The sequence below is a fragment of the Cibotium barometz genome, chromosome 2 (genome assembly GCF_041138505.1).
Source record: "Cibotium barometz isolate CiBa-2024 chromosome 2, ASM4113850v1, whole genome shotgun sequence".
NCBI classification, from domain to species: Eukaryota; Viridiplantae; Streptophyta; class Polypodiopsida; order Cyatheales; family Cibotiaceae; genus Cibotium; species Cibotium barometz.
This window is the reverse complement of record NC_141047.1, coordinates 33,650,920-33,673,977: the sequence shown is the minus strand read 5'-3', so window position 1 is coordinate 33,673,977 and position 23,058 is coordinate 33,650,920. Positions and strand designations below refer to the sequence as shown.

Genomic DNA, 23,058 nt, shown 5'->3' with positions numbered 1-23,058 from the left:
ATGCTCATTACCATAATAAGAGATGTGTCAGGATATGGAGATGTTTAGTATGTGGATTTTGGTACCGAGGCTACTCCCAGTCCCACGATGCTATAGAAAAATATAATCTCATTGCACAAAGTAGCACCGAAGTTGCTAGTACAAGACCTTCTACCACTAGATTCCTTACTCTCCCTATGGAGCTATAGTCACAGCTGGATCCCCTGTGTAGTATAGTACTAGGGAGAGAGGGAAGATAAAAGCTACTGTGGATCTACTGCTTAGGAAAGTCCATAAGCTTCAGTGTTCACCTTAGGGTGCTGTATCTATTTTGATACTTAATATAAATTTCTTTGCATTAAAAAAAAAAGTAGCACCGAAGTACTTGTGTGATCATGTAATAACCCTCTAGGCACCAATAATGGAGGCGATCTCTTTGAAATGGACGGTGGCCCAGATCTGTCTTCAATGAAAGACCATGATCGTTTAATAATCAAAGGCCAAGCATCTTTCGATAGCCTAGGAGCCCCTTCTCTGTTATACAATGGAGATGCCTCCAAATCTCAAGGCTGGGCTATTTTGTGGATGCTTGTAATGCCACACTCAATGGCTAAGAGGGCTTCACATTTGACGGCTCAAATTTGTTGTTGCAACCAATAGCAAAGATCACCCTCTCGTGTGAATGGCCAAATTTGTCCTTTGATGAACGATGGCGATGTCCTAAAGATCTATGCGGCCTCAAGAGCGAGTTAATAGCCTTGATCTCCACCCTTAATTGTTGGCCAAAATGTAACGAATCTTGATGCCCACCTGCTCTCAGATCCTAGCATTCATGAAGTATCAACTTTACAAGCGGTCATGCGTGTTGTTTTGAAGAGTCCACAACAATATATAACAGGGGAGCACAAGCACCACATGGAGAAAACAACACCAAAGTAGACACCAAAATAGAATCTGATGGGGGTGACAACTCTGAAGAAACCATCTAGGTAGCAATCAGTGAAGTAATCAAAGTGCACTCTCTCAAATTAGGAAAATCAGCCCTCACAGAAGCCAAAGCCCTGCAAGGTGCCTCCCTCTCCACTATATCTAATGCAGTGCACGAGTTCTCTCAAAAGGTAATTAATGCTTGGCAACATGATTTTTTCTCTACAAAAGGGCAGCTCGTTGCACACACACAATTCTTGATCCTTTCACAAGGATTTTACCCTACCCAAACCACAATGACACATCAATTATCAAATTTTCTCATTGCAAAATGGTAATGGATAGTGGTTAATGCAAACTTTGATCTTTTCATTCTTCTTGGGCAAAATCATTACCCACAATGATAGAGCAAACTCTGGTCTTCTCATTCTCTTAGGTGCTATGACTATGGGGGATACCCATTTTGTATTGTTCAATATCATAAATAAACCTGGCTTCGACAAGCTTGTTGATTTCCTTCTTGATCATCTTTGAGTACTTAGGGCTTATTGAATATGCCCTATGTCAAGTCTATGTCGTGATGTGTTAGCTATTTCCATGATAGGAATGGTGTGCTTGACCATCTCAGGAGGTACATCCTTCACATCCATGTGCTTCCACATGAAGTAGTAGTCTTGGAATTTTGTGTGCAGATCAATGAGATCTCTCATTCTTCTTGGGAAAAATCAGTATGGGGGATACCCACAATGATAGTGTAAACTTTGCTTAGACACTATCACTATAGGGGATACCCATTTTATATGTTTAATCTCATAAGTAAACTTGGCTTCCACAAGCTTGTTGATTTCCTCCTTGATCATATTTGAGTACTTACTATTCTTTGAATATGCCCTATGTCTTGATGTGTTAGCTCCTTTCATGATAGAGGAATGGTGTCATGTCTATGTACTTCCTCGTGATGAGGAAGTAGCTTTGGAAATTTGTGAGCAAATCAATGAGATCTTTCTCCTCTTCCGGAGCTAAATCCTTTTTGTGGCCTCCCTTTGGATATTTGCCAAGTCCCAGCAAGATTAATCTACTTGAGTTTTTTCGGCCTATCATACGATGTTCTAGGCTTGCTATTAGGGGTTCTTTTAGCTTTCTCAAAATGTATAAAGAGATATCCCACATATATGTTTTAAAGTGTTTGATGGCTTATCTAAGATCTTCAGCCCCCTCGCATTGTCTTCCAAAATGCACTTGTCTTCCCTCTCTACTTTGGACAAGGCCTTGTTTCTAGCTCTTCTTGTTGCAGAGTGAGAGATGAATTTTTATTTAGCTCTTTATGCAATCGATGATGGTAAAATTCTATGTGGGTGAGAGGATTGATTTATTGTATTGATGAAGGCACTGATATCCATTTTCTTCCTTGAAGAGGTATAACTCATCACTCAAACATCTCTTTGTCCATATTGTCAACTTTTGATTGTGAATGTTACCTTTGAATTTAGGTGTGCAGTGCATTTTGTTGTTGCTCTCAACATTTAGATAGATGTGATATCTTTGCCATTTGAAGTGGCATTCCATGATATCTTTGTTGTTGTATTTTGTTGCACTCTCAACATGTAGATAGATGTGATATCATTGTCATCTAAAGTGGATTATGGTATCCCTATCCTTGTATAGGAAGAATATCCATGGTCGTAAGGAAATACATCCGATTCTAAAAGTTTTTCAGCTTTAGAAGTGGAGTAAACTCTGAGTTCTCATGCTCTTTGACATGTGAGGCATAAGTTCACTTTCATAGTTTTGGTCGTATAGCACGACTGAGTCCTTGGCAAAAGGGCCTCTAGGTCCTCCCATGTACACAGATTCACTTTCAACATTATCTGGCTACTTTTTATATAAATGCAATGTGTATCCTAGTGGTGGACTAATCTTACTTCTCGCATGGACCATTATTGCTTCTCACATGTCTACCTAAGATGATCCACTTAAGATGCAATCATAAGAGTTTTGGTTGGAGAAAAGTTCATCACCATAAAAGAGTGGCAAAAACTTATGCAAAGATGCTGATTTTGAGATCCCATGAAAGTCTCATGGGTTCATGGGTCTAGTGGTGGCCCCATTAGCTAGATTCATAATTAGACTACTATCATCCAATGTTGTTTATCCCCATTTCTCCTAGAATTATTGTTGGTGATGGCTTAATGATGCTGGTGAATCCAACACCACCCTCCAAGATTGACCCCGACACCACCATCTAAGATTGCTATCTAAGCTTGTCGGTGATGGCTTGATCATGTTGACCCTAGAACCACCATCCAAGATTGTTATATCCAATATTTCTATAACTTGTAATCCCTTCACTACTACAAGATCTTCTATTTTCGATGCCTAGTTTTGACGGCACTCGCGTTGTCAAAATGTCTGTCGAAATAAATGTCAAAAAAATCATCTATGCTTGTGTCGAAAACAACATTGAAGTAAGCGTCGAAAAGAATGTCGAAAAATTATTATTATTATTATTATTTTGGTGTGACTTCCAAAAAAAATTCATAGTTCTTTTCAACCTAATTTTTAGTCACTTTTCAAATAAATACATAGATATGTAACAATATTTATAAAAATTAATATGCCAATATTTGTTTGCCAAATCTTGCACTAATGATCCCAAATACAAATATATATGTAGCAATATTTATGAGAAATTATGACAATTGTCTGCTAAAGTCCCCATTAATAGTCCCAAACAAGAAAATTGTGACAAAAACCAAGTATTGTGTGGCAAATAAAAATGAAATAAGATGTTATAGCTCATCATCAACTCTCTCATCCTCAGTTAGATCCATGGCTCAAAATACATCTATTTCTAGAAAGACCTCTCCATCTGCATCTTCATCAATGGGTGTAGCCTCATTTGTTGGAGTAGAAAGTAGTCCATCCGTCCATTGGATCTTCCTCTTTTGATTCAATATCTTATCTTGGATCTTATTGTGACATAAAACCTTTTTCAAAGAGAGAACCTCTGAGAGGAGTTCACTAAAAAGTATGTAAGATAGCATTTGTACAGAAGGGGTTTTATTACCTTATAGAGTTACATAAAATCTACATACATATAGAGTTTCTTAAGTAAAAAAATATAATATCCATACAAAAGGGATACTTTTATCATCTTAAAAGTCACAAAGGGGTGTATGTTACTCATGAAAATTTGTAGGAATTAGGGTTTTCAATTACCTTATTATATGGGGTTTGCCCTTGGGAAATCCTCTAAGTATTTTCAATTGCCTTGCAATATGGGGTTTGTCCTTGAGAAATCCTCCAAGTGTTTAATTTAATGAATTTCTTTAACAATGTATTAAGTTAGTCTTATAGCTTTATTTTAGCTTGTGAAGTGTTGGTTAGGGAATCCAACTTTGCTTTTATACTAGGGAAGGATCTAAGTACCATAATATACTTTAACTTTATACACTATCTACTTCTTGGGTGAGGGTTCTTGCCTTACTTGAATGGTCTTAGTCAAAAAATGGCAGGCACTTCCTAGCAATGGTATGAAAGACGTTAAACAAGTTGTTATGAGCATACCTACTTATGACTATCTATTAAGGATCTCAAAGTATCATACCAAACTTCAACTTTATACACTATCTATTTGTGAAGGTTTTGAAACGTAATTCATATGTATATACATATTGATTTCAAAGTTGCTAGTGAATCATGTGTGTACACAACTTTTTTCTCCACATTATTTGTGTCAAACTTTTTTTTTCCAACTCTTGTGGTTACAAACTTGAGAGTGAAGAACTTTTCAAATTATGTATAATTTCAAATTATTGATATTTTAATAGTGTTGCCTTGTTGGACATGAAAAAATGGTTTACAAGTTATAATATGAGCACATTGAACCTATTATGTTCACTGCAAGAGGGGGAGAGTATAGCCGCACAAGTTTGAGAGAGAGTAATGAGAGAAGGCATGCACATGGTACACGGCTATAGTTGTGTATGGTAGCGCGGCTATAGCCACACTTATAGCCACACTTATAGCCACATACTATAATTTTAGAATTTTAAATCCCATGCGTGCTGTCGCCACATATCTCATCTTCTCCTTCCAAGGAGGTTGCAGCTCAATTCTTACTGCTCTGCTGCTGCAAACCCTAGGCATAGTACCCTACTCCCTTGCTCCTTGCTATGACTCCCTTCTCCTTGCTATGATGCCCTTGTCCTTATCCTTTCTCCTTGTTATGATGCCCTTCTCCTTGCTATGATGCCCTTCTCCTTGCTATGATGCCCTTGTCCTTATCCTTTCTCCTTGTTATGATGCCCTTCTCCTTGCCCTTCCCACAAGCTTTCTTCTTCTCCTCTCCTCTTTTCACAAGCATAAGCCTTCTCCTCCTTGCAAGCCAGAAGCCCTCCTCACTAAGTCTCTTCTCTCCTCACAAAGGAAAAGGCCTCTCCCCATAAGCCTCATAAGCAAGCCTTTACTTCCAAGGAAGGTAAGGTTTTCCATTAATCTATTAGTATTTTTTTTAAAAATATATTGGATTGAATGCATGCATAACAAAATAAATCACCTAATTCTTACTAATCACTTCTCTAGGTTAAGAGGATTCTTTCTTTGGCTACAAGCTTCTCAGTCACAAGCTTTCTTCTTCTGCTCTCCTGTTTTCACAAGGATAAGCCCTCTCCTCCTTTGCAAGACAAAATCTCTCCTCACTAAGCCTCTCCTCTCCTCACAAGGAAAAGGCCTCTCCCCACAAGCCTCAGAAGCAAGCCTCTCCTTCCAAGGAAGGTAAGGTTTACTCTATGCATGTTTTTTTAAAATCTATTGGATTGAATGCATCCATAACAAAATAAATCACCTAATTCTTACTAATATCTTCTCTTGTGTGGCTAGGTTAAGATAATTTGTTCTTTGGGTACTTGAAGCTCTCTCAAGCAACACGATGCCTTCTTGCAAGCAATAGAGGTAAGCACCTTTCTCTCATTCATGTTTTCATAGCACCTCTGGGTGTCAGGGATTTTTTTTTCTTTAGTACATTCTTATTTGAAGCTTATGCACGCATGCTTTAATAAAGCATGTATGCATAAGCAAAGGCTTTATGCATTAAGCCTTTGTTAAGCTTTATGCATGGGCTTTATTAAGCTTTATGCATGGGCTTATGCATGAAGCCTTTATGTATGAGCTTAAAGCTATACATAAGCTTTATGCATAAGTCTTTTTTAAGCTTTATGCATGAGCTTATCTAAAGGCTTTAAGCTTTAAGCTTTATGCATAAGCCTTTGCATAGGCTTTAAGCTTTAAGCTTATGCATAAGCCTTTGTATAGGCTTTAAGCTTTATACATAGGCTTTAAGCTTATGCATAGGCTTTAAGCTTTATGCATGAGGCTTTAAGCTTTATGCATAAGCCTTTGCATAGGCTTTAAGCTTTAAGTTTATGCATAGGCTTAATGCATTAAGACTATGCATTAGGCTTTAAGCTTATACATTGTGCCATATGCATTAAGACAATGCATTATGCTTAATGCATTAAGCATATGCATAGGTTTTAAGCTTATACATGAGGCTTTAAGCTTATACATTATGCTTAATGCATTAAGACTATGCATTAAGCATATGCATAGGCTTTAAGCTTAAGCTTTAAGCCTTATGCATATGGCTTAATGCACAAGCCTCATGGATTAAGACTATGCATAGGCTTTAAGCTTTAAGTTTTTATGAGGTCTTACTCCATTCCTAGTCGCACACAGGAATTTCACCCAGCTACACACACCATACTAAATGCCACAAATGCTGGTATGTGCACAAGTATACCCCCCCAAGTACATAAGTGCTAGTATTGGTGCCAGTATAGGCGTCGATAAAAGTATAGTTTCATCATCGTAGATATCGATGCGCATACCAGTGCATATACTGGCGTCCTATGCAGGAAATTATTTTTGGGCAGAATGGTGTAGTCAGTTGCAGATTGTAGTTGGCTACACCATTCTGCCAGTTGGTAAGAGTACTTGTCAACTGTACTCAAAATTGAGACAAAACCTGCATTTTGTATTAATTCAAAGATGATTATATTATTCATATAATTACATGCCGGTGTTGATCGAAGGCATGGATAATAACACTTTGTATGTCCTAGACCATCATATATACATGTAAAAATGGTAGCCTAAAATACGTGTAACAAGTAATATCATTTACATGAAAGTTTTGATCCATTGATGGATAGCAACACGACAAAAAAAGATGTGTACAAGCCTTATATAAACCTTGGCTAGCACCGCACTACTCGTCGCCACACAGGTGAGGCCGGAGGCATATCCTATATCAATGCATGCATAAGAAGAAATTAGTATTCAATGTGCAAGCACGCCAATACAAATGAGTAGATGCACGCAAGTAGTAGTAGGACATTTGCTGTCACTCCCCAATTGATAGGCGTACCCTCGGACTCCAATTGCTCAGCGCATGCATGCCACAAACTTGTAGCCATATCTCTCCTCTTGTAGAAATGGAGGACGGCCTACCACACTCTCCTACATCAACCAACCAACACAAGGTTAAGGGCATGCAACCAATGCACATCATAGACAATGAATTAAAGAGATTTGCAAAAAAAACTTATAAAGTACTCGTGGAAGGACTCATAGCCTCCACTACTAAGGTGTGAAGTGCCAACACTCTCCATTCGAGCCCATGTGGCTGTCCTCTGCTGGATGTACCTATCAGGCATGTCTCTATACTTGGTTTGGATCATCCACCACTCCTCCTCATCAAGCCAAGTAAGTTTTGGCTTCCCCCTTGTCTCGCAGCATCTCGCACTTCAGATCTACACGATGCCAAGGTTTTAACCATGACACTGTTGATCCATTAATTTGGCACTACATCACTTGGTGTGAGAGTGTACTCGCTCTTAATTTTCTCAATGATGAAGTTTTTCTTATCTTTATCCAGGGCATCCCACTTCTTCATCCCTTCATGCGCAAAGAAGGAGAAGAAGGAAAATAACCTACAAAACAAAGCAAACACACACACACACACACACACACACACACACACACACACACACACACACACACACACACACACACACAAATTAGCAAATCCATGGCAACAAGGAGGAAAACATGAAAAAAAGGAGGGGGTGAGGATTCTTTACCTTTGAATCCAACACAATACTTTAAGAAACATGAAAAATGGTCCCGCGAGATAGAGTTCTGTAATTTTTACGGGCATTGGTATCTTCGTTGTTGATATAAGCATCGGTATAAATGCCGATAATAATTAAAATAATTTTCAATGATTATATCGACAAATATACTAGTGTAATTATTGATGCTCGTTATTTTTCACAAACTTTGAATTTGAATCTTTGCATTTTGGTTTGCCGCGCTCAACATTTCACATTACATTGACTGACAAATTTGGTCTTCCCTATATAAGAGACCCCCATTAGTCCAAATTAAAAACATCCCAATGCGGTGGAGATGGTAAACAATGACAACGTGGTGCCCTAATATACTCGTGACATGGAGCCTGCAAACACTGGCGTGGCATCCATATTGAGGCGTCTATCAATCTTGAAGAGATATGCATGTGCCCGTGCACACAATTGTAAGTATCAAGTCACTCAAAAATGGAGAATTTGTAATAACCATGTACGCATGTATGGTATATATCCAGTGAAACGTCTACAAATCTATAAGCTTTATGCATTAAGAATATGCATTATGCTTATGCATAGGCTTAATGCATAATGCTTAATGCTTTAAGCTTATGCATAGGCTTAACATAATAAATGCTTAGCTTATTGATCTCTTCTCTTGTGGGCTAGGTTAAGAGAATTCACTCTTTGGAAACTTGAAGCTCTCTTAAGCAATGGTGCCTTCTTGCAAGCATTAGAGCTAAGCACCCTTCTTCCATTCATTTTTTCATAGCACCTTTGGGTGTGCCAAGGCTTTATTTTTCTTAAGCACATTCTTGTTTGAATCTTATGCATGCATGCTTTAATAAAGGTACAAACCCCACAAGTTAGTCACTCGACCGATTGGAGTGAGCACCCTACACAGCTTTGGTAGAATTGGGTGTCGTAAGTCGATTCATGATCTTTGATGTCCATGGCAACCATCATCCTTGATCTAGAGCGTGAGCTTGAAGGGCAAGCATTGCACACTATTGTTGTCGCATGATCGCCAAAGAGGAAGGTGGAAGAAAAGCACCATGAGACGATCGAATGCTGATGGCCTAAGGAGTGTGGATGACTACCTACGTGCCCACTTGCATGTGAACACAACCTTAGTATAAGATGTCCCCACCACACACAGAGGATTTGAATCCAAGACCTCCTGTAGAAAGTCCAAGGTCTTATCCCCTAGGCTACTGCCTCAAGGACTAAGCTTTAAGCTTAATATGCATTAAGACTATACATTTTGCTTATGCATAGGTTTTAAGCTTTAAGATTATGCATAGGCTTAGTGCATTATGCTTAATGCTTTAAGCTTATGCATAGGCTTAACATAATAAATGCTTAGTTTACTAATCTCTTCTCTTGTGGCTAGGTTAAGAGAATTCACTCTTTGGCAACTTAAAGCTCTCTCAAGCAACGGTGCCTTCTTGCAAGCATTAGAGGTAAGTACCCTTCTTCCATTCATTTTTTCATAGCACCTCTGGGTGTGCTAGGGCTTTATCTTTAGTACATTATTTTTTGAATCTTATGCATGTATTCTTTAATAAAGGGACAAACCCCACACGTTAGTCACTTGACCCTACATAACTTTGGTAGAATTGGGCGTCGTAAGTCAAGTCATGATCAGCGTGAGCTTGAAGGGCAAGCATTGCACACTATTTTCATCGTCGCAGGATCACCAAAGAGGAAGGTGGAAGCAAGCACCATGACGATCGAACGATGACGACCTAAGGAGTGGGGATGGCCACCGACGTGCCCAACTGTACATGAACACACCCTTAGTATAAGATGTCCCGAAGAGGATTTTAACCCAAGACCTCTCATAAAAAGGTCTTATCCCCTACGCTACCGCCTCGAGGACTAAGCTTTAAGCTTATGCATAAGCCTTATGCATTAAGACTATGCATTATGCTTATGCATAGGCTTTAAGCTTTAAGATTATGCATAGACTTAATGCATTATGCTTAATGCTTTAAGCTTATGCATACGCTTAACATAATAAATGCTTAGCTTACTAATCTCTTCTCTTGTGGCTAGGTTAAGAGAATTCACTCCTTGGCAACTTGAAGCTGTCTCAAGCAATGGTGCCTTCTTGCAAGCATTAGAGTTAGGCGCCCTTCTTCCATTCATTTTTTTGTAGCACCTCTGGGTGCCAGGGCTTTATTTTTCTTTATTACATTCTTGTTTGAATCTTATGCATGCATGCTTTAATAAAGGGACAAACCTCACAAGGTAGTCAATCGGCCGATTAGAGTGAACACCCTACACAGCTTTGGTGGAACTGGGCATCGTAAGTCGAGTCACAATCTTTGATGTCCATGGCAACCATGGTCCCTGATCCAGAGCGTGAGCTTGAAGGCCAAGCATTGCACACTGTTATTGTCGCATGATCTCCAAAGAGGAAGGTGGAAGCAAGCATCATGATAATCTAACGATGACGGCCTAAGGAGTGCAGATGGCTGCCTATGTGCCCACCTGCACGTGAACACAGCCTTAGTATAAGATGTCCCCAAGAGTATTTGAACCCAAGACCTCCTGTAGAAAGTCCAAGGTCTTATCCCCTAGGCTACCGCCTCGAGGACTAAGCTTTAAGCTTATGCATAAGCCTTATGCATTAAGACTATGCATAGGCCTTAAGCTCATGCATAAGCCTTATGCATTAGGACTATGCATTATGCTTATGCATAGGCTTAATGCATTATGCTTATGCATAGGCTTAATGCATTATGCTTAATGCTTTAAGCTTATGCATATGCTTAATGCTTTAAGCTTATGCATAGGCTTAACATAATAAATGCTTAGTTTACTAATCTCTTCTCTTGTGGCTAGGTTAAGAGAATTCACTCTTTGGCAACTTGAAGCTCTCTTAAGCAACGATGCCTTCTTGCAAGCATTAGAGGTAAGCACCCTTCTTCCATTCATTTTTTCATAGCACCTTCAGGTGCCACGGCTTTATTTTTTTGTAGTACATTCTTGTTTGAATCTTATGCATGTATGCTTTAATAAAGCAAGTAAAGGCTTTATTCATTAAGCCTTTGTTAAGCTTTATGCATGGGCTTTATTAAGCTTTATGCATGGGCATATGCATTACGCTTTAAGACTATGCTTGCTTAAGCTTTATGCATGAGCTTATGCTAAGGATTTAAGGTTATGCATGAGCTTATGGAAAGGCCTTAAGCTTATACATATGCTTTAAGCTTTATGCATAAGACTTTATATAGACTTTAAGCTTATGCATAGACCTTTGCATAGGCTTTAAGCTTATGAATAAGCCTTTGAATAGGCTTTAAGCTTTATGCATAACACTTTGCATAGATCTTGAGCTTTAAGCTTATGCAATAGGCTTTAAGCTTTACGCTTATGCATTATGCCATATGCATTAAGACTATGCATGATATTTAATGCATTAAGCATATGCATAGGCTTTAAGCTTATGCAATAGGCTTTAAGCTTTAAGACTATGCATTATGCTTAATGCATTAAGCATATGCATAGAATTTAAGCTTATGCATGAGGCTTTAAGCTTTAAGACTATGCATTAGGCTTTAAGCTTTATGCACGAGGGTTTAGTATACCTTCTGTCATTTAGTCAACCAAACCTATAAGGACGCCTTCAAACCATAGGGGGAATAGAAAGATAAGGACTTCATGTATGTAGTGTAGTGCATGCATGAGTGATTTTAAAACCCACCACATACATGTTTTTTTGATGAGTGGGCGAGGAATCGTATTATTAATATCTTCAATAATAGGAGGTCTCATGTAAGGAGGTGCGCGAAAGAGGGAAAGAAAATGCTTTCCAAACAACTACACCATTAAGGACTTGAAGAAGGCAAAGAAGGAAGCCAAGGAGGGTACTCAGCAACCTCAACAAAAGGCCATGCACGCGAGTCAATTATTGAAGTATGGTACGATGAAGTATGGATTCGGAGAAAAGGTAGGTTGGCTCGCACAATTTATAAGTTTTCTCTTTGCCATTTTTCACTAACTTTACTTTATGTATCATCATTACCCTTTTCATATCTCATGCATGTTGAAATGGCATCTAGGAAAGGGTAGCAGCGGGTGGTCTTCCAACATCTAGGGAGAATCGGTACCGTAAACACCACAACAAAGCGGACACTTGGGAGTGGCTCAAATGCTAGGGAGTGGTCACCGAAACAGATATCCAATGAGATCAACAGGGCAACTTGGTGAGACTCTAAACTTGATTTTTAATTATCACCCCAACTTGTTTTGCTTGTGGCTAATGTGTTTGCATTGTATTTTATTTTAATGTAGGAAGACGAGGATGTTGAAAGTGACGGTGATGATGAAGGTGGTGGTGCACCTGGTGAAGATGAAGATGGAAGATAATGAATTAGTTTAATTAGTGTCTTCGTATTTATTAGTTTTTGGGACATAAACACTTTTAGTATTTTGCAACTTTGCATATAATTTGAAAGTAATAAAAACCATGACATTGTTGTTTTGTAAATTTTTGTGTATTTTATGTGTTTGTCTAAAGAAAAAGTTTAAATAATGTGATTTAAAAAAAGGAGATAGAATGGGTGAGATGTGTGGGGGACATGTGTCTGCCACATATCTCACCCATTCTGTCCTCGTTTTTTTTGGTAGACAGTACATTGCTATATGCTCAAGTGTAAATGTGGTTGTGTGCAATGTTGTAAACATGGCTATATGCACAGTTGTAAATGTGGCTATATGCGATGCTGCTATAGAAGCCAATAATGTGCTATTGTAGGGCACGTCTATATGTGCTGGTGTACACACGGTTATATGCCCAGCTGTTTACGCTGCTGTAGTCGTGTATATAGCCACACTTATAGCCACGTGAGTGATTTTTTCCATTTATGGATCCTTTGTAATTTTTACGGCTCTTTGTGTGGCTATGCTCTTAGTGGTTCCTTGAGGCAACGAGATGCATGTGCAACTCTCAATAAATGAATGAATTTTTGATATTTGTGTGCAATCTATAGTAAGGTTCCCTCAAAGATGTCATCTATGGCCTAACCCATCGCAATCTAATCTTCATTTCTCTCTTACCTAGGTTGTATCCTTTAATGTCTCATTGTATCCTTTAATGTCTCTTCTTGTTATTCTTTTAAGAACGTTACAAATTGAATACATAAACTTGTGAGACATCCCAAAAAATATTACCTTGGAAAAATAAAAACTGACACGTTCCATATTAGCTTATTAAAAATATTAGTATTTAAAAAAATTTCATACAATTAAGAAATTTTGGCTTAGAACAAGCAAAAAAAAAACTTTAAGTTGGCTTGAAACATGTTGAAAAAACACTAACATTTTGGCTTGAAACAAGTTGGAAAAAACACTTTAACATTTTGGCTTCCTTAATCTTTAAAAAATGAATTATTATGGTTGCATTTTTAAGTGCCCACAAATTAGAGAAAAATCAACACAATTTTACAAGTTGTCTACTTTTTAAATCACAACATTTGCTACATTATCAGCATTACTAGTAGGTCACAACCTAAAAAAATATACATGAGTAATACATAAAAAATGATAAATATTTTTAAAAGCTTACCTTTCATCAACAAATACAAAAAAACAAGAATAAATAACAGTGAAGATTAGAGTGCGATGTGTTATGTACTCAAGCTGCAACATTTTAAAAGGACATTGAAGGATACAACCTAGTTTAGAGAGAAATGAAGATTAGAGTGCGATGGGTCAACGAAGATTAGAGTGTGATGGGTTACATACTCAAGTTGCAACATTGTTAAAAGAATAACAAGAAGAGACATTAAAGGATACAACCTAGATAAGAGAGAAATGAAGATTAGAGTGCGATGGGTTAATAGTGAAGACTATACATTTAAGGAATTGATAGAAGATTAGAGAGTGTGATAAGAATTTGAGGCTAACAAAAATTTAAGGAATTGATAGAAGATTAGAAGAATTTGAGGCTTAAAAAAGGTAAGAGAGTTTGATGAATCAATTGAAGAGGCAAAAACAAAAAAAACCAAAAACATTTTTGAGTCATTTTTGGCAAGAGATAGATTTGTTTGCTAGACTAAAACTTGACAATGGGAATATGGGATGATGAGCCATGTGTGGTGGTGGTTGGGGGGGGGTGTTGGGGGGGATGGTGGGACATGGGGGAGGTAGGATAAGCGAAGTTAGGATCTAGGGGGAGTTAATAGGTAGGGGAGGTAAAATGTAATAATGATAAGAGAGGAAGAAAAAAGTGAAAGGAGGAGTCGGGCTTGGTATCTTTCTTGCTTTTTGTGGTAGCCATCACTCCATTTTAATTGTCATTTTTTTCACAGATAATATAAAAATTACATTAAAACTTGGAATAACATATGGATTTCACACACATTTCTTGTCATTTTGAAGGGTGGAAGAACCCATCAAAACGACCTTGCTTGGGATTTTCAAAACAAAAAGTGAAAGAAGAGAAGATATTAATTTTGCTTGGGATTTTTGTACCTAAGAAGTGCAAGGATAGATGGTAAGATGATGACATGAAACTATAAGCTCTCTAAACATAGTTAGGAGTCCCTTACACAATAATTTCTTTTTCTAGGCACTTTTTGAATTCATTTCTTTCCTAATAAAATATCCTCAATGGTGGCCAATTTAAAGCACCTTTGACATGCTACCAACCTAATAAAATATCCTCAATGGTGGCCAATTTAAAGCACCTTTGACATGCTACCAACCTAAAGCAGATCTACAAAACTATAAGATTACAATTTCTTTATATGGTGGCTCTTGAACTCTTATAGTCTTTTTGTTTTTTTAATGTTGTTCTTTCTCTTTTGTTTCCTTGTGTGAATTCATGCAACACTAGTGTGAATGAAACACTAGTGTAGGTACTAGACGTTGCAGGTTGGTGAACTAGGTGGCAAACTGGAATAGGAGAAGGTGGGGTCCAAAGTGAACGTAAAGGGTGGGTAAGAGGGTATACTCCCTATAAGATTACAAGTGCTTTAAATGGTGGCTCTTGAGCTCTTGTAGTCTTTTAGTTTTGTTGCTAGTTTTTTATGTTGTTCTTTGTCTTTTGTTTCTTTGTGTGAATGGAACACTGGTGTAATTGATGATGAAGGTTGGTGAACTAGGTGGCAACTAGAATGGGAGAGGGGTTGGAGAATAGGTCCAAAGTGAAAAGTCTTCGAAGGGTGGGTAAGTTGGTATACTCCCCACAGCAAAGACATGATACTATAGGTGAAGGGTGGGTAAGAGGGTATATTCCCTATAGGACAAGACATAGATAGTATATAGTATATAGGTCCAAAGTGAAGGTAAAGGGTGGGTAAATGGGTATACTCCCTAGATCAAAGACATGATACTATCGGTGAAGGGTGGGTAAGAGGGTATATTCCCTATAGCACAAGACATTGATAAGTCAATTGTACATTTTTAAATGCATAAGGCACCTTTCTAAGAACCAATGGTTAAGACCACAATCTTAGAATAAGGTTTCAGATAACACAATTTGTCAAAAAAACGCGAGACTAAATTAAATTTCACAAACACAATTTGCCAAAAACGTGAGGGGAAGCATGTCTAAATTAAATTTCACAAACACAACTGTGTTTAAGATGTTTCATTTATATTTTTTTAATTTGATATTGAATATGGAGAAGAGAATACTCTGCCGACATATTCTTATATAGTACGTTAAAACGCCTATTATTTGGGTGTTGGTAACTCGAGAGCAGTACCGGCCAACCTCCAATCACGTCACAATTCAAGTGTCCTGTCGCATTTGGAATCTATGGCATTGCAGATAAATATGTGTGCGCACTGCCCCTTGTCGGACGCTCTCCCACTTGAGTGTGTGTGTGTGTGTGTGTGTGTGTGTGTGTGTGTGAGAGAGAGGGAGATAGAGAGACTGAGTGTAGTGTGTGTGTGTGTGTGAGAGAGAGAGAGAGAGAGAGGGAGATAGAGAGACTGAGTGTAGTGTGTGTGAGAGAGAGAGAGAGAGAGAGAGTGTCGTGCGTGTGAGCGCGCGCGCGGCTGTGTAAGAGACAACGCGCGCTCCCGAGTCCCTGCGCACTCTCTCGTATAAGCAATGTCACAGCCTCGTCGTGTGCTGATATTTGGCGCTACTGGTTACATTGGCAAGCACATCGCCCAGGCGAGCTTGGATGCTGGGCACCCTACGTTTCTCTTCGTCCGCCCGGACATAGCCTTCGATGTCCACAAGGCCCAGCTCTTGATGTCCCTCAAGAGATCCGGCGCTACCTTCTTGAAGGTATAAAAAAAAACCAGCTGCAACGTAGCAATACTTGAAATTACTTATTTGAATTAAAGTAAATGTTCCAATGATTAATTCCATTCCTTTGAGGCTAATTTCTGTGCTTCGGTACCTAATTGCAGGGCACCGTAGAAGATCATAGCAGCCTGGTAGATGCAGTGAAGCAAGTAGACATTGTGATATCAGCCATGGGTGAACACAAACTTCTAGATCAACTGAAGCTGATAGAGGCCATGAAAGAAGCTGGGAACATCGAGGTAAAATCAGCAGCTCTGTAAAGATGCAGGATTTAATGATGAGAGTTAGGACGACTAATTTATCATGAGCTAGATAGCGACGAGGAATAGGTAGATGACTGATAGAAAGCAGACGGTGATAATCATGATTGGATTTGTTTATTGCAATCAGCAGTGACATGATGAATGCAGCAGGCATGATTAATTAATTGGGCATCAAGGTTAATTATTCAGAAGCATTGCATGCGTGTTAATGGTGGGTGTAGAGGTTCTTGCCTTCGGAGTATGGGATGGATCCGGACCATCTGGTGGACTGTCCGTCGCCGGCGGGTGATGTGTTTGCGGAAAAGAGACAAGTCCGGCGAGCTGTGGAGAAGGCGGGGATCCCTTACACCTACGTCTCGGCCAACTGCTTTGCCGGCTACTTCCTGGCCGGCCTTGCTCAGTATGGCCGGTTCTTGCCACCCACGGACAGCGTGGTCATCTACGGTGATGGCAATCAAAAAGGTCAAATCCTACGTATAACATTTTTTGCCATATTTTTTCCGAAGGTTTACACCTTAGATTATGAATTAATTTCGAGATAATTTGAGGCTTTGCAGTAATCTGGGTGAGAGAGGAGGATGCTGCTGCTTATGTGATCAAAACTGTAGAGGATCCTCGTGTAGTAAACACGACTGTCTACATTCGCCCAGCAGCAAACGTCCTTTCTCAAAACGAGGTGGTGGCCATTTGGGAAGAGCACTCAGGAACAGCACTACAAAAGACCCACATTCTTGAGTCTACATGGCTTAAGGACATGCATGGTAAGCATCCATTTGTGATCCACTCCAGTCTCTTTATGATATTATAGATTTATATGAATTTTCTAAATCTGTGATGCATCTCTACATTATCTTAAGGAAGGGTTTCACAAAGCTGCCACACGTGGCAAGAATTCGGAGGTTCGGGAAGGGGAGGAGAAGGTTTGGGTAGAATTTGATTTTGGAAGTCTCAAAAACGTGCGAAGCACGGGTTCCCAACTAGTATTTATGATAAGGTCTTGTTCTCTCTCCTTCCTTCACAAAATAGACATAGCAAGGGAAACCTATATTCTTGAGTTAAGATAAGCGATAGCTTCTTTCACTTTAGTAATAACCTTTAGTTATGTTAATGCTTGAGTATGCAAAAGATAATAAATATTAGATGAAGTACTCATAATAACCTTCCTTTGGTTTAGTCCGACAAAGATTATGAATATTTAGTGAAATAATATTCATAATAACTTTCCTTATAGAGAGAAACTTAGTGGAGAGATGTTGTAACTAGTTGCAAAATGCATTAACATTAAACTTTCCTTATAGAGAGAAACTTAGTGGAGAGAAGTTGTACCTAGTTGCAAAATGCATTAACATTAAACGGGGTATGTGGGTATGCATTTAAACAAAAGTTGCCTTGATTTCTTGGACTTAAAAAAACATACCGATGAACATAGTATCTACCTCTACATGGTAGGGCAAAGACACAAATTCTCTCTCTCTCTCTCTCTCTCTATATATATATATATATATATATATATATATATTTATAACCACAAAGACAAACATAATACATTGTGTACCCCCCCAACCTAGGTCTTCCTCTCTTAGGATAGATAGGGGATAGATTGATCTTGGGATAGGCATTTTGTGATTACATGGGTTTAGCAATTGAATCATGGAAAGCTAGTTAAACATCCCACTTATAAGGCTAGAAATAAGTCCTAAGGGTGCATGTAACTATGTGATGATTTTTCATTGTGTGGTTTGGATCTCATCTAGTAGATGAAGTGGTGATTTGTGAATGTGTTAGGGAAAACATCAAGTGTTCATTTGTGGACAAGGTGGCTGATGGTCTCAAGGACTTCTAAATTTTTACTGGATTTGTGTATACCCCAAATCCATTTGTCTATGATAAGCTCTCAGTTTTGAGTTTCTTATGTTTATTATTTGTACAAATTTCTTATTGCTTTTGATGTATGAGCATTTTTACTATTTTGAGCTTTATGGTTGGAGTGAATAGAACTTTGCTAACATGAAGCTTCTCATGTTTATGGTTTTCCTATATGCTTATGTGTGTGCTAGTTTGGTGCTCAAAGGATGAAGGTTGAATTTATCAAGTCTTTCAAAGTGTAAATTGGAGTACACTTTGCATTTTAAAGAAAAACAAGAGATGCCACAACTTGTTATAGTAATGACCATGTAAATTAAATCCCACCATTGATTCATCAAGTCTCCACATGGATATTTGATTTGATGGAATTAGGAGAAAATCCCTTCAATTTGTTGAGAAGAGAGGCCTAAACATTGGTGGGTTGGGATAAAGAAGAGAAAAAAGATGCAATTGAAGGGATTTCTTACTTCAGATGTAGGGAGAGCAGTCTCCACATGGATATTCGTGTGTTAATTTGATGGAATTAGGAGAAAATGCCTTCAATTTGTTGAGAAGAGAGTCTTAAACATTGGTGGGTTGGGATAAAGAAGAGAAAAAAGATGCAATTGAAGGGATTCCTTACTTTAGATGTGGGGAGAGCACTCATGGGTGAGCACATGATAGTGAAAGATAAAATTTTCACAATGTTTAAGTTAAATTTCATGCAAGTTACATGAATAGATGCATGTAGACACCCTAATAGTGCTTTGTTTATTGTGTTTTGGAACTATAAGCACATGAAGTTTTTGTTAGCACACTAACTTAAACAATACATCATACCATGGTATACCATAGTGAATATTAGAATCTCGATAGGAGAAATATTATTTGGTTGTGTTTTTGAATTATTAAGGCATCATAACCTTGCACGCACACACAAATGATATTAAAAAATACCAAGGATTACGTATGTAAGACCAATCCTAGACCCCTTTATCAATGATAACCTTTTAGTTGCCTAATATATTTATGCAACACTAACATTGTGAATAATGATGTTCATAAGATTTTAACAATTGAAAGTGAGATATCAAAGAGAATGCCAAAAAGCATAGGCTGAATTCTATGTTTATAATAGATGCATGAGCGAGACCTATGAATTATATGGCCTCTTGTGAGAGTAATAGCCTTTAGAGTTTCCTATTACTCAATACCTTGTCTATGAAGCATACTAATAGATAAACAAGTCAAAAGAGTCTCGTATACCTTGTCTATGAAGCATAAATAGATGAACAAGCTGAAAAATGTCTCTTGTAAAAGTGTACATTGCAAAAATGGTCCCCTTAAAAGCATCTCTTAATGCACGATAAGCAATTTCCACATACAAACTAACTACCACTTTTAAAACATCTTACCAATCTCCACCCATAGGAAATCAGTCCATTTTGCTATGCATAACTTCCTACCCTTTGGATCCAATAATGCAGTGCCAACAAGGGTTTAATGATAATCATATTTTGAACCAATTTGCAATGTAGGAGGGATAAGGATCATACTCCAAAGAAAATACCATGAATTTTTTTGGGTATTGAAATTCTTGAAAATATCTACCTTAACCACCTCTCAAGGTCAAACACAAATTGCTTCTTAGTTGAGACACTTCAAACAAGAGTGATGAGGATGAAGGTGTGGGTAGTGGATATCATATAAATGTTTCTAGCTTATAGAATTGATGACTAGTAAGATAAGTGATTGCTTGGAATCATCATTTGACAAACCTGTTTTCGGAAAACATTCACGTTTCTTCTTCATTTTTCATGAAACTAGAAAATTTATGAAAACAAAAAATCTTTTTGAATATTTTACACTATCATTGCAATTTCGTCAATTGGCTCAATTCCTTTCATGACACTCTCAACTGACCATTTTTAGTTTTCCACTAGCTAAAGGATGAGCTAAGGGATGTATATAAGAATGCATGAGAAACTCTTGAACTCCCTTTGTAACAAACGATATGTTAGTATTTTTATGCTTTTTTTTCCATCACCAAGTTTTCCTTGATGTGGGTAGTGTCTTCCATCCTCTCACTTAAGTAGAAAGCCCAAAGGAAGGATGGGCGTATTCTAAAATGAACTAATTATGCAAACATCTAGCAACACCAACAATCTCTCTCTTTTGGTGTGTGTGTGTGTGTGTGTGTGTGTGTGAGAGAGAGAGAGAGAGAGAGAGAGAGAGAGAGAGAGAGAGAGAACAAAAGTGTAGAAATACTATAGTTTTTATCTTTAAAAGCGTAGAACTAGAGTACTATAGCTTGTAGCTTTAAAAAAACAAGTTAACCTTCAATGCTTATGCAACTTGATTTGATTGTACAGATTGTTCTAATTTATATCGCAAGATTGTCATGGGACACTTTCATCTCATCTTTTACCTTGGGAGGATTTGTGACTTTGATATAGGACCTAATGTTGAGGCTTCACAACTTTATCCACAAGTCAACTACACAACAGCAAAGTCATATTTGCATGACTTTCTATAGTCGATGCGAAGGAGAAAAGGAAGGGCTAATCTAAAGGATCTTTAAAAATAATTGTGCTAATTACCATGCCTTTAAAAAACCTAAAAAGTATATGTATCTTTGACAAATAAGGTTTTGACTTAGTCCTTACTTGAATAATAGAGGAGGAGCCATATGGAGATGTCTTTTGTTTATTATTTAAAGTTTTAGTAGATTTTATGCTCACACATAGTTTTTTAGGGATCTCTTGAGTGTATTTGTTACTCCACAACTTTTAGGTGGGTTAAGTTTACATCTTTAAATGAGATGTCTTTGCCCATATATTGATGTCAACATTTAAATAATGTTTGAGAAATAATATCCCAACTTTTAGGTGGGTTGATGTTTACATATTTAAATGTCAAGATGCCTTTGCCCTTATATCAAACAATATTCAAATAATGTTTGAGAAATAATATCCCAACTTTTAGGTGGGTTGATGTTTACATCTTTAAATGAGATGCCTTTGCCCTTATATCGATAATATTCAAATAGTCTTTGAGAAAAAATGCTCTAAATTTCATTATTTTCTTGAAATTTTATTTAAGTATCCTTACATGTACCATTAAATTACCTATCCATCATTATGTGTAAGATTTTGTGAGGTGTATATGATAGATTAAGTGATGGTTTTTTTTGGGAGGTGTATATGTCATAGGTGTTAGCATTTGAAATCCTCACCTTTCCAATCAAATAAGGGACCACCGATATAAAGTGATAGTTTTCATGCTTAACACTCATTAGGCATGAAAATTATAAACAACTACACAATTATCAATATAATAACTTGGATTAGAATCTTTAAACAAGAAGAATGAAGATGATGGATTAAGTGATGGTTTATTTTTTGTGAGGTGTATATGTCATAGGTGTTAGGGTTTGAAATCCTAGACTTTCCAGCCACATAAGAGACCACGAATATAAAGTGATAGTTTAACCATACCCCTTTGAAAAATTGAAAATTGTGCTATCATTTTTCTCATGTTGGCACAATTAGCTACAATTTTTTTAAGCAAGCACCACTCCCCTCATAGAGGCATGCTTTGGGCATGAAAATTCTTTATTTAACCCTCACTGAACTAAGATGGAATGCAAAAGCAACATGGAGCTCAAACCAATCAATGGAACATGGTGCATCCTAAAACCAATGTTATTGGAATGAATCCTAATCAATGTGATTAGGTGGATGGTTTTTGAGAAAGCATCTCTAGTTTTGTATAAGCATGATTTTGGAAATTGGGGAGTTTGGAAAAATCCCAATTCCAATTTTGTAAGATAAAAAAGATGGGGGCACAGTGAACCCTTTTAAGCTTTTGTCAAAACCAACTCTTGTGCCATACCATTGGAAATCTCTTGAAGAAGAGGTTCTAAATCCAACATTATCCGACAACTTTGGATTTGGTATGCTAAAGATCACCATATAGCTTAGGACTTCAATTTCATCTTTGGATTTTATTGCATTGCATTAGATTAACCATTTCGGATTATGAAGAAATCCTAGTTCCAAAATTGCTTCTTGTTGGATTCTATACATCTCATTGCATGTTTCTTTGAAATTATAGTGTGAATTCATCATCATCTTAATTAGGGGAATATTTTATATTTGAGGGAATATGGGATTTAAAGGAAATTAAAGTACCTTACAATGGAAACAATGACCCTGTAACACATGAAATCCCTGTGACAATCATACTATCCCTTTGTCAAAATAATCATATAAGATTCTTGAAAAATCACATGGGATTCTTGAAAAATCACATGGGATTCGTTGATAAAACATGTGGTGTAAGATGACCAAGAACCATGCAAGATTCTCACATAATTATGCAACAATTTTTATAACTAAGAGGCATATATATAACAATATTTATAACTCTGAGGCATGTATATAAAATTTTTTATAATTGATAAAGGAATGTAGGCAGTCGTGTAGTAAACATGACTATCTACATTCACCCAGCATTAAACGTCCTTTCTCAAAACGAGGTGGTGGCCATTTGGGAAGAGCAGTCAGGAACAACACTACAAAAGACCCACATTCTTGAGTCTACATGGCTTAAGGACATG

General features: G+C 37.5%; 1 protein-coding gene across 7 annotated transcripts; it reads left to right on the top strand.

Moving 5' to 3' along the window:
• Positions 1–15,870: 15,870 nt before the first annotated feature.
• Positions 15,871–21,175, top strand: LOC147640967 (bifunctional pinoresinol-lariciresinol reductase 2-like). Of its 7 annotated transcripts, none has more exons than XR_015268643.1 (6): positions 15,871–16,308; positions 16,434–16,568; positions 16,814–17,054; positions 17,150–17,353; positions 17,450–17,586; positions 20,810–20,944. XR_015268643.1 is itself a non-coding variant. In XM_086816888.1 (6 exons), the coding sequence occupies exons 1-6, from the start codon at positions 16,126–16,128 to the stop codon at positions 20,817–20,819; spliced, it is 906 nt and encodes a 301-aa protein (XP_086673014.1). In that variant the 5' UTR covers positions 15,875–16,125; the 3' UTR covers positions 20,820–20,952. The 7 variants fall into 7 exon arrangements, 5 of the variants coding, with proteins under 5 accessions (XP_086673014.1, XP_086673001.1, XP_086673008.1 ...); XR_015268645.1 differs by lacking the exon at positions 20,810–20,944 and adding an exon at positions 18,378–18,612; XM_086816888.1 differs by having other exon boundaries at positions 15,875–16,308; positions 17,454–17,586; positions 20,810–20,952.
• Positions 21,176–23,058: the final 1,883 nt, after the last annotated feature.

Excerpts from the sequence above, each read along its gene's own strand:
- LOC147640967 (XM_086816875.1), top strand. The coding sequence starts at position 16,126 with ATGTCACAGCCTCGTCGTGTGCTGATATTTGGCGCTACTGGTTACATT. Across the intron at positions 16,309-16,433 it reads CCGGCGCTACCTTCTTGAAG|GGCACCGTAGAAGATCATAG; the intron begins GTATAAAAAAAA and ends ACCTAATTGCAG. Across the intron at positions 17,587-18,377 it reads CAACTAGTATTTATGATAAG|GGAAAACATCAAGTGTTCAT; the intron begins GTCTTGTTCTCT and ends TGAATGTGTTAG.